At 36.1% G+C, this 12,368-nt stretch overlaps 1 protein-coding gene across 1 annotated transcript in view; it reads right to left on the bottom strand.

Annotated features, from left to right (window-relative positions):
* Positions 1 to 1,559: 1,559 nt before the first annotated feature.
* The window catches only part of LOC136032755 (mediator of RNA polymerase II transcription subunit 27-like), a 30,535-nt gene continuing 19,726 nt past the window's right edge, over positions 1,560 to 12,368 (bottom strand). Inside the window, exon 4 of the mRNA XM_065713102.1 lies at positions 1,560 to 1,830. Within this exon, the coding sequence (XP_065569174.1) occupies positions 1,696 to 1,830 (135 nt within the window). The 3' untranslated portion in view covers positions 1,560 to 1,695. The remainder of the gene's footprint in view (positions 1,831 to 12,368) is intronic.

The following is a 12,368-nucleotide window of genomic DNA, read 5'->3' as shown; positions in this document are numbered from 1 at the left end:
CAGAAATTATTGAATTTTAAAACTTTAAAAGAGTGGAGTTTGACAGTTTGGACCAGAAATGCGCGAATTATGCCACAAGCCGTAGAACACGCCGTTGGTGGTGTTTTTCCTGGTCCTGGTGTAAACATTTCTGTGTTTTAAATGAAACTAGCAATCAACAGAAGAGCATTTACCGCCGTGAGGTCTAAGGTTAGGCATGTATTTGGTCCAACCATTTTGCACCATCAGATCTTCAAACGAAATTCTGCCACGAGAACGTCGTCAAATTATATGCCTGGCTCGTGGGACTCCCTCTGAAGAAAGCCAGAACACTAGGGAACAACATTCTGCAGCCAAACGAGCTCTATGTGGTATCTGTCTCTGGGAAAAGGACCGCGAGACTACCTTATGCTGTGCCATGTGTAAAAATAGTATCTGTAAGGAACATGCAGTGACTGTTTGCTTAAGCTGCATCTAGAAACAAACTTCTATTGGTTTCCAGGGTAGTTTTGTAAATATGTTTCAAAATAAAAGCTCACGTTTCCACCTAAATATTTTATTGACTGGTACCCTTCAGAAGATTGGGGTCATTTTGACCCCACCATACCACGAGTGTTACAAAAAACATTCTACCAGATAAGGGTTAAGAAGTTTATGTCATGAAATGACTTATACTTATATTACATGAAACTACTATAATTCTATAGCTTTCTTCAAAGTCTTCATTGTGTAACATCGTAGTCTAATCTGCTAAGTACCCCCCACCCAACAAAAAAGCCTTCTCCTTTTATAGTCGAACCTGCCTCTGACAATGGGTTTATATATTCATTATGCCTAACCTACCTATTCACTACCAGTTGGAAAAGCTGAACGCCATTAAAGATGTAGAAAGAATACATTTCATAGAATCTGAGAATATTAACTTAGCGTACCAAAACAAAGAAAGAAAAACTCAAACACAAACTTAATCTCATTTACGTACAGTAAAAATTCTTAAGAATACAATAACAACAATATTTGCATTATATCTCGATGGACTGTCGTTGCTGCCAGTTTTTCTTAATAGTTAGGAAAGGTTTTTGCTACTTACCTACCTTAGTGATTCTATCCTCGTCTGTAAAAAGACCCCTACACATTTCAAATACTGACGAAAATTAAATACAACTTTTGCAGTAAATAGATGTCTTTTAATTTTACACAAGTTCTAGCTTTTAATTGGACACTATAAGCTGAAACCAAAGGGCCTACTTAAGCGAAAGGGCTTCTCCAAAGTCTTATGACCAAAGTTTTTCCATATTTTCTATAATTAACGTATTTTCTTGACGTTTGGCGGATTTCCCCACTCCGTTTCTCAATATATCCCCAGCTTTACAGCTTTGAAATAGAAAATCTAAAGAGAGGTCTAGCTAAATTTATGCATAAGAACTAAGAACATAATATTCATCTGTTTTCTAACTAAATAATTTTGAAGAGACAAGGGTCTTGACAGATGATTATAGATATTTTTATCCTTAATTTCTTAAAATTTCATTTAGAATACTACGTTTGTTAAATACAAAGCTCAAATCCTTAGGAAAAAGTTTGTGTTTATCCTTTTTCGTTTATTATATATTCATCTATTTACAGTATCCCACCAGGATCAACTATTGACTAAAATGATAGTTTTAGTCAAGAAATAAAATAAAATACACCACATACAGAGATGATTTTGTAAATTCACAATCGGCATTCTTCGTGGTATGGTTCCATGCTTCTAACATCTCGCCAAGTAGGCGGCAGCAGGTTTTGTAAATGACGCCCACATCGCTTACAGGGGTCACAAAAAAGCTTTGTGTAATGATGCAGCCAAACCTGAAAAAAACAAATAGAGGGATAAAGAAAAATGTAAAAAACAGAATAAAAACAACAAAAACAAAGAGCATACCTATAAATAAGGGAAAAGGAGGGTGGAATTTCCCTCTACACTTACTTGGAGAGCCCTGCAAAAATTGGATTTCAGAGTTTTTATCGATTTTCCTAATATACGAAATAATGTTTATTAAGGGAGTAGATAAGACCAAAAACAATCATAAAAATTAACAAAGTCACAGCATTTATTGCCTTTTTGGAGGGTCTTTAAAATAATTTTATATGCTGAGTTTTCAATCAGCTTGGCCAAAAAAAAATACTATTCTGTAATTTAAATGAACAGTAGATTTTTCTTCCAGAGGAGGAAAATTCCAAGTTCAACTACCCCCGAAGATTCAGCGAAATATGCTGTCTATAGGGCCGAATCACAGGAGGTTCCATGGACATCAAAATAAAAACAATTCTTACCCTGACCATTCTTGGTCTATATATACCTGAAAACTACAATTTTCTTTTGCTTGTTTCAAAACTATTAAGTCTTTAGGGCAGTGCCGTGTTTTCGTCAGTGTTGTCACACCGAACCATGAAAATAAATAAGTAATAAAAATAGTTATAATCTCGACAAGCTTTCCATCCGTAAGAGATAAATATGAGCAATCTATTAATGCCTGAAGACCACTAGACCTTCAAAGGAAAGTTGCACCCCTTTAGACTCTTTGGTGGTATACATTTTCAGGTATTTTGTTTCAATTTTTTACCCGCACTTTTTTTCTTTAAATTTGGCACCCACTACAGCCGAAAATGCATAATTAAATTTGGAGTCTTCTTAATTAAAAATTGTAATCTCGGACCTAACTCAAAAAATTGAATTTCAGTATCAATATCCATGACACTAAAACACTGAAAGAGCATTTTTTGAATGTAGAATGCAGGATATAGAAACATAGTTGTTCATATTATCTTTCATCTTAACTTCTCATTAATCGTCATCACAACTCATGTTCTTAATAATATTTTAAATATTAACTTGAATTTCCAGCTGCTTTCGAATTCATAGCAACAAGAACAAGGATGGGGCTCTTGGGATCTTGACTTACCTTCCCTAAGATGTTGAAATTTGAATATAAACATAATAGAAATAGCTAAAATATGCAAAGGATTTGATTTCAGTTTTTTTAAGAATAAATTTGAATCTTTCTTGTAAGTCAGTGCCTTTTATGATAATGCAAAAATGATATCATATTTTAATCTTCGCTTGCAAGATGATGTTAATAACATTAGTTACTGAAGTGTTATACAAAAATGTAGTTCATCGAAAAAATAATTTTATTTAAAAATATTTTTGTTAATTATAACGTTTTTTTAAATGCAACAATTACCTTTAAAATGAGCCATGAAACAGCTCTTTATGATGTTATAGTGCCCATCTAGCTGCGGAGACAAAAAAAAAAAAAAAAAAAAAAAAAAAAAAAAAAAAAAAAAAAAAAAAAAAAAAAAAAAAACGAAAAGTAAAAAAAGTTGCTGTTGATACAAAATATGCTGAGTGCAACGGTGCACCCTCTTTTCTTGTTTTTAAAGCCAATGGATATTCTTTGTTGTTAAAGCCAATTAGCTTTTCAGCCAAGGCGATTTAACTGTATACTTCGTGTTTTGACCTGAAACATGTTTTTCAGGAGTTAATGGCTATTGAATTTCTAAGAATGGGACATGCATCCCTCAAGAAAATACTACGACAGTCCTATCCCATTGTACTATTGGAGTCACAAGCCCCTTGTAGCCCTTACACAAATACAAGCGGCCAGTACCCCTATAATTCTTACACAAATACAAGCAGCCAGTACAACCATAATGCCTCACAAATAAAAGCAGGTAGAACCCCCATAACACCTAAAAAAATACAAGTGGACAGTATACCAATCCCTCATATTCCTTCCACCCATCCGGCCGCAACTATTCACAACTCCAATGCTATTGGAGATGCAAGCCCCTTGTATCCTCTAAATAAGCTCGAACACACACATACGCATTGCGTAATCATTCATGTTGTATATTTGTTTCCAAGAAAGTCACGATCTTTTAAGCATCATTTCGATGACCACCATAAGGCATTGACAGGTCTGGTAAGCACGATATCAATAAAATGCCTCAGCGAATCCTCTGAGGCCCAACTTGAGAGCAATAAACAGAGCATCGCGTTATTGTTTCTGAGAATTTTTGGCATCATTCTGATGACAGCCTTATTGCATTGACACGGCTGGTAAGCGTGATACCAATGAAACACCTAGACGAATCCTGTGACTGGGCCCGTTTATAGACCCTTTTTTAGCCATTAAGCAGCTTTTCCATTGGTTTTATGAAATTTTTGCCTGGTGTAGGAATAGAAAGTGAGACCCAAGATTTCCTATGGTAAAAGAACGACGCGTTAGTCAATTGAGCCAACAAATCATTGTTATTATGTTCTTAGAAATACATTCTAAGCAAATGCTTTCAATAAGGCACCTGGTGTTAAGCATCAGTGTATCATGCTAAGTTAATATGTAATTGCTACGCCTTGAGATGTTTCCAAGAATTTCTTGGCATCATTCGGGAAACACTTTGTTCCCGAAAATTTCTTGCGAAGTGTAACTTTTTTGTCTTCTTTGGGAAAATTCAAAACTGCCGAGGAACTTTTTTTCTTCTTTGGGAAAATTTAGAACAGATGTGTAACTTTTTTCTCTTCGTTGGAAAAATTCAGGAGAGCAGTAGAACTTTTTATCTCTTCTTTGGGAAAATTCAGAACTGAAGTGTAATTTTTTCCCTTCCTTGGAGAAATTCTGAACTAAAGTGTAACTTTTTCTCTTCCTTAGAAAAAATTTCTAAATTGAAGTGCAACTTTTTTCTCTTCTATGGAAAAATTCGGAACAAAAGTTGAGCTTTCCTTCTCTTCTTTGGGAATTCCGATCTGTAGCAATACTTTTTTCTCTTCTTTGTAAAAGGTCAGAACTGAAATGAAGTTTTTTCACTTATTTGCTGAAGCTCTGAGCTAAAGTGTAACCTTTTCTTTTCTTTTGGGAATATTCAGAACTGAGGTGTGATTTTTTTCTTCTATAAAAAAATTCAGAACAGAAGTTGAATTTTTTCTCTTCTTTCGGGGGAAATCAGAACGTAAGTTTATTTTTTTTTCTTCTATAGAAAAATTCAGAACAGAATTTGAACTTTTTTCTCTCCTATGGAGAAATTCAGAACAAAACTTGAACTTTTTATCTGTTTTGGGGAAAATGAGAGCAGAGGCGTAACTTTTTCTATTATTTGGAAAAAATAATCAGAAATCAAGTTGACCTTTTTTCTATTCCTTAGAAAAATTCGGAACAGAAGTTTAGCATTTCTTCTCTTCTTTAGGAAATTCCGCACTGTAGTAATACTTTTTTTTCTTCTTTGTAAAAATTCAGAACTAAAAGTGAAGTTTTTTCTCTTCTTTGGTGAAATTCGGAACTAAAGTGAAACCTTTTCTTTTCTTTGGGAATATTCAGAACAGAAGTGTAATTTTGTTTTCTATGGAAAAATTCAGAACAGTACTTGAATTACTTTCTCCGTTTCAGGATAAATCAAAATAGATGCATAAAATTTCCCTTTTGTTGCGAAAATTCAGAATCGAAGTTGAATGACTTTTTTCTCTTGCTTTTGAAAAACTCTGAACAGAAGTTGAACCTTTTCATCTTCGTTGGAATAATTCAGAACAGACGCGTAACTTTTTTTTCTCTTCTTTGGGAAAATTCAGGACATAAGTTCAACTTTTTTCTCTTCTTTGTGAAAATTCAGAACTGACATTAAACTTTTTCTCTTCTTTGAAAAATTCAAAAATGAAGAGGAGCTCTTTTCTCTTCTTTGGGAAAATTCTGAATAAGCATCGGCACTGTTTCTGTTTTTGAGAAAAACAGAAACAGAAAAAAACAGTTAGAAAAAAAACAGAACAGAAACAGAAACAGGTCAAACAAAAACAGGTGACCTGTTTCTGTAATCTGTTCTGTTTTTCGAAAAAACAGAAAACAGCTGTTTAAAAATAAAAAACAGCTGTTTTAACAGCTGTTTTTCCTTACTTCTTCTATTTCTAATAGGAAAGAAAACATCTTCTTGTTAAATCCTTTTAGTCACGTACAAAAGATGAGCAACTTCGTGCAATTCAACACACTAGCGTATTTTTAGGGGGGGGGCGAAATTTGTCATAAAATGTGTCCAATCGGGTGATACCAACGCTATATTCCTTTCAAGTTTAAATGTCATTTATAATTGACAATTTACCCTAGTTGCTCTTAGACCGTTGCTTTAGCGGTAAACCATTGCTCAAAGCATATACCAACACTATATTCACCGCTTAAAGCACGGATGCTTTCAAGCCGAGGCTACTTAGACCGCTGCTTGCTAATATATACCAGACAGACACAGAGTCATCCCATCTAGCTTATGTCCACCGCTTAAGTTAGAGGCTATTTAGACCGTCGCTATAGCGGTAACCCATTGCTCTAAGCAAATACCAACGCTCTATAACGCTCTATGGTTAGACCATTGCTCAAGTGGTAATAACCCTCCGCTACACACATATCAAGGTGCCTAGGTTCACCGCTTAAAGTACGGATGCCTTCAAGCCGTGGCTTGTTGGACCGCTGTTCTAGCGGTAACCTATTGCTCTAAGTAAATACCAACGCTATATTCCTCTTTTATATGGGATTTCATTGAGCCCATGTTTGCCGCTTAAAGCACGAATCCTTAAAGCCGTCAATGGTTAGACCGTTGCTCAAGCGGTAATAGCCATCCGCTACACATATACCAACAGTAGAGACATTGTCATATGGGGTTCCCATCTAGCCCATGTCCACTGTATAGCATTCAAGCTTCTCTCTCTCTCTCTTTCGCTCAGATTTGCCCCGGCGTGAATTAGCATGAGAGGTTGACTCTAGTTGAGCATTGTGGAGTGACATGCATGAGAGGAAAATTTTCAAGTAGTCAACCCGTAGTCAACCCGCGTGTGTTCCCCAAGGAGAACCTCCAACAGGTTGACTCTATTTCGGCATTGTCAAGGGACATACATGCACGGAGAGGTGCAGCATAAATGGGAGACAGTCACAACGGCAATCAAAGGGGTAAAATTAACCTTGACTGGGTTGCCCACTTAATTGGACAATCTGTCTTAGCTTTTTTCTACAATTGGCCATAACTTTGACTTTTCCCACAAGTATTCCCTTTTTGTTTAAATTCAAAAATCAACGGTATCATGGTATCATGCCCGCTAGATATGCGTTTCGGTACGGTAGGTACGGGTAGGTATCATGCGTTTCGGTATCATGCCCGCTAGATAGCGCGGCATTTGAAAAAAAAAAAAACAGAAAAAAAACAGAAAACAGATAAAAAAAAAAACAGAAACGGAAAAAAACAGATGAAAAAAAAACAGAACAGAAACAGAAACAGGTCAAACAAAAACAGGTAGCCTGTTTCTGTTTTCTGTTCTGTTTTTTGTAAAAACAGAAACAGAAACAGGCAGAAACAGGCAAGAAAAAACAGAAACAGAAACAGAAAACAGAAACAGTGCCGATGCATAATTCTGAACAGAAGTGTAACTTTTTCCTCTTCTTTAGGAAAACTCGAAACAACGGTTGATTTTTTTTTCTCTTCTTTGAATATATTCAGATCTGAAGTTTAATTTTTTTTCTCTTTCTTGGAAAAAATTATGAACTGAAGTGTAACTTTTTCTCTTCTTTGGGAAAATTCATAGCTGAAAAGTAACTTTTTCTCTTCTATAGAAAAATTCAGAATATAATTTGAACTTCTTTCTCTTCTTTTGGAGAGATCAGAATGGAAGTTTAACTTTTTTTTCTCTTCTATGGAAGAATTCAGTACACAATTTGAGCTTTTTTCTCTTCTTTGGATAAATTCAGAACAAAAGTGTAACTTTTTTTCTATTCCTTGGGGAAAAATTCAGAATTGAAGTGCAACTTTTTTGTTATGGAAAAATTCAGAACAGAACTTGGACTTTTTTCTTTGTTTTGGGGAAATAGTTGCAAATGTGTAATATGTTTCTATTATTTGGAAAAAATACAGAAATAAAGTTGGACTTTTTTCTCTTGTTTAAAAGAATTCGGAAACGAAGTTGAAATATTCTTCTCTTCTTTGGGAAATTCCCAATTGTAGCATTACTTTTTACTCTTCTTTTGTGAAATATGGAACGAAAGCGTAACCTTTTCTTTTCTTTAAGAATATTCAGAACTGAAGTGTCTTTTTTCCTTCTATGGAAAAATCCAGAACAGAAGTGTAACTTTTTCTCTTCCATGGAAAAATTCAGAACAAAGCTTGAACTTTTTTTCTCTTCTTTAGAAAAATTCAAAACAGAACTTGAACTTTTTTCTCTTCTTTGGAGACAACTTACAACTGAAATGTTTCTTTCTATTTTATAGTAAAATTCAGAACAGAACTTTAACTATTTTCTCTGATTTGAGGAAAATCAGAACAGAAGTGTAAAAGTTTCTCTTCTTCGGAAAAATTCAGAATCGAAGTTGAACTGTTTTCTCTTCTTTCGGAAATTCAGAACTAGCCTGCCTTTTGTCTTCGTTGGATAAACTCAGAAGCGTAACTTTTTTCTCTTCTTTGGGAAAACTCAGAACTGAATTTTAACTTTTTTCTCTTCTTTGAACAAATTCAGAACCGAAGCGTAAAATTTTTCTCTTCTTTGGGAAAATTCAGAACTGAAGTGTAATTTTTTTCTCTTCCTTGGAGAGATTCTGAAAAGAAGTGTGACTTTTTTCTCTTCTTTGGTGAAATTCGGAAATATGGCACTATGCCCCAAACAAGCAACTTTTCAGAAGATACTTGTATTATTTTCTCGAGTTTATTACTATGTGCCGAGGTTTGTTATTTACTCGGGTTCAGCTATATGTGATGAAACTTACATAGTCTTCATTTATAATGAACCACATGGAGCCATTGCCTTATATTATATTTCTTAGTACTCGATATGATCGTATCTTACTAGGTTCCTAGCTACCGCTGCAACTCGGATTCTATCAAATATGTATATCTTGATAGAATATGTATCTAACGATCTATGGTTTTACGGCTTGCACTTAGGATTTTGAATCCTGGGATCAGAGTTCAAATCTCAGTGGAACCTCTTTAGAACTTGTAGCTTACCAATACTACCGTGTAGGTTTCTGCCGTAATTCCTTCTTTTCAAAAGTAAATTAATTAGTATATGTTAGAGTTCGGTCTTTACCATAAACTAGTTACCGCTGCAACACGGATCTTCACTAGAATATTTATAATTTACTACGGGCAACAGTTAATTCTTTAAAATAGCCTACGGCTTTTTCTTATTTGGAATAGTAAGAGACAGCTAAATAAGTCCAATACGTGCCACGGTTTGATCTTTACTAGGTTTCAGCTATCTCTGCAGTCATGATACCTGTGAAGCTTACATAATTACCATTTATAATTAATCGATCCTTTACGTAATTTTAAGAATTATTATTTTTAATTACAGAAGATTTTAAATCAAATTCCTTTAAAATGAGCCATTAACAGCTCTCTACGATGTTTCTATGCCAAGCTATCTGAGAAGGAAAAAAAAAAATGCCGTATATGCACAAATCAGGGTTGCACGATACCTTCTTGTTCAAGAAAAGGGGCGTTAAGTCTCCTACATAAGAGTTTTGGACAAGGCAGTTCAAATAGTGCACTGCTTGTTTCTATCTGCCTCTGTTTTTAGGAGTCATCGGTAATTGTATTTCTTAGTACTGGACATAATCGCCTCTTACTAAGTTATTAGCTACCGTTACAACCCGGATCGATTCCTTGTATGATTTTTATCTAAAGATAAGAGTGCGCTGTATCATCATGCATACAATACTTAGTTAAATACTTTAATTACTATTAACTATAGTTCGTTCTTTAATATAATCTCTTCGAAAAATAAGTGTGTGGAATAATCATACATAATTATGATTTATATAAATACTTCAGGTACTACGGGCAAGAGTTCATTCTTTAATAACAGGGTTCGGACAGGTTGGTTCATTTCAAATTATAGGCTCTGTACTATTTTTATAGGATTTCCCGAGCCCAAATATAGGCCAAATATAGGAATTGGAAGTATTCGGGATCAGATCTGTGGTAGATGGCGTGGAATGCCTGGTCACATACATTCGTTATTTCTCGAGTTTCTGTATTTTTTTTTTTTTTTTTATTATTTACTTCAAATACAAACTGTACAAATAGTAAAAAACAATAAAAAATCAGATACACTTACTGGGCCAACGATTGACTGCTACAGGTAAAATACTTGGAATCACTCTTGCTGTTTCTTGGGCATCAATTTAGATATGCGATCAATTTTTCTCTTTGCAGGTGACTACTCCATTCTCGCAAATTACACGATCTGCTCTCTTTCACTTGTTCTGGACTTCACAGATCCTTCGAGCAAAGAAACAGCTAGGCCAATGTCTATGGAGCTCTTGGACTCGGCAGCCTTCTTCATTCTGTCGGTCGCTTCCTGAAGTAGAGTATCTGCTACTGTTCTCTTTTCTTACTCTGATAATCGAAGTTTTTTCTTTTTGCTTTCCAGGTCTTCTATTTCTTTCGTTTTGTCATGGACCTCCTGCAACTTCCGCAGGTTGTCCTCTTCGAAAGCTGCTTTGCCCTTCTCGGATAGCTCTTCCTTTCTCTTTTCATCCAGATATTGTTGATACCGAGACCGTGCGGAACGTGCAAGATTCAACAGTTCTTTTGAAATAAAAACCGTTCTGGCTTTCCCCATAAAGTCTCAACGTGTCATATACCATGAGTCTCACCTCAATAACGCGTTCATTCAATAACGCCTCGTCTTCACCGAGAATCCTACCAGAACGCGAGAACCCACACTCAACATCTGCGCTTCCATGCGATAACGTCAGCACTGCTTTGATAAGCTTGTTAAGTTCCGGGTACTTGCTGTCCCCGCGCTCATTCACCAGTCGAAAATAATGGTTCCAAAAATGATCAATCCGAGTAATGTCCTCCCGGGGTCCATTTTCCGTTCAAAAAAGCTACGTCTATGTCTGCAATACTTCTTGAATCCTTCAGGTTGGTCGGACTCAAACAGCGTAAAGCCTCTAAAAAACCATCCTTTTACAGAGGACATTTGTTTAAAATATGGCGAATACCCGCAATAAAATGTTTTCGCACATTGACATAGAAAATGGCCTTGTCTTTCAGTGTTGCTTTTTCACAGGAAGCTCATTCCACATTTACTGAAACTATGGGCTTTTCTGCAAATTTTTCAGCAAGATTCAACATTTCTGGTGAGTAATTTTCAGTTTCGGTCACAAGATATGGAGTAAAGACCCGCCCGCAAAGTGTCACAACTAGTTTTTTGATCTCCGAGTGCAGAACATGAATAAGAGGCTCTTCTTTCTGGAACAGTTGGGTGAAAGTCGTAAACAGTTCCGCTGAGGCTAGAACAAACTCAAGTTGGGCCTTCATCATCGCACTTCTGATGTAAGCCACAACCTCAGAAATTTGGGAGCGGACAGAAGTCTCTTCAGTTTTTTCTCTCTCGGCACGAAGTTCAGGAAAGATCGCCGGCCACTGCTGCATGATCCTAGCAAGGGCACGTACAATCGTCAGCCAGCGGCTTGGGACATGCTTTATGAAAGCATTCTCTGGTCCTCTCACTTTATTTGGCACTTTCGATAGTCTTCACAACGTGCAGGCCAGACGTCAAAAAATGAATGCACAAGAATAACAAAGTCGAAACTTTCTTCTCCGAACACCTGAAGACCTTTCAAGAAAGCGTTATGGATTATATGGATGTTGCAAGTACCAATGTTCAACATTCCATTTCCCGTCAATTTCTTTTTTTCGGCATTGAACTTGTTCCAAACGCTTTTGTTGACGTTTGGTCCGTCACTTCCAAGCGTGATCAGTTTTTCAAGTGGCAGCTGATTCTGCTCAATGGCTGACAAAATCTTCCTATACAGGTCATCACTTGTCGCTTGGCCCATAAAACTTGTGCATAAATATCTGCTCTGGATTTCGTTTCCGTACGAGAACCAATATTGAGCACGTATCTGTAACTCTTTCATACCAGCGTTGTTGGTTGTCTCATCATATTCTAGTACAGAATATGACTAAATGTCCTTCACAAGCATTTGCTTAAAGTAAGAATGCAGCGCATCGATGATCAGATACGTGAGTTTCTTCGCACTTAGGCACATTCTGTCAGGGATCTTACCGAGGAACATTGCATGGAAGGTTGTGACAATATGGTCTGAAGAGTCAGCAGACATGGAACTCTGTACCGTCTGAAGTGCCCATATTAACTCAGCCTTATAAGCGGCATCACGCTCAGAAAACATATTTTTACCAACTAATGGTTTAGCCTTGGTTGTTTCATCAACTCGAGATTGTCCGGTCAGATGAAGCTGCAGCGGATGTAGTTGAGCAGTAACTACGGTTTTGTGTTCTGCAGATTGCACATGTTGGTTTAGCTGAGCAACCCCAGCCTTGCAACCAAGATTTTTCAAGCACAGTTTGCAAAA

Source organism: Artemia franciscana, chromosome 1 (assembly GCF_032884065.1).
Source record: "Artemia franciscana chromosome 1, ASM3288406v1, whole genome shotgun sequence".
NCBI lineage: Eukaryota > Metazoa > Arthropoda > Branchiopoda > Anostraca > Artemiidae > Artemia > Artemia franciscana.
The sequence above is the reverse complement of the archived record's forward strand: the minus strand, read 5'-3'. Positions and strand labels throughout refer to the sequence as shown.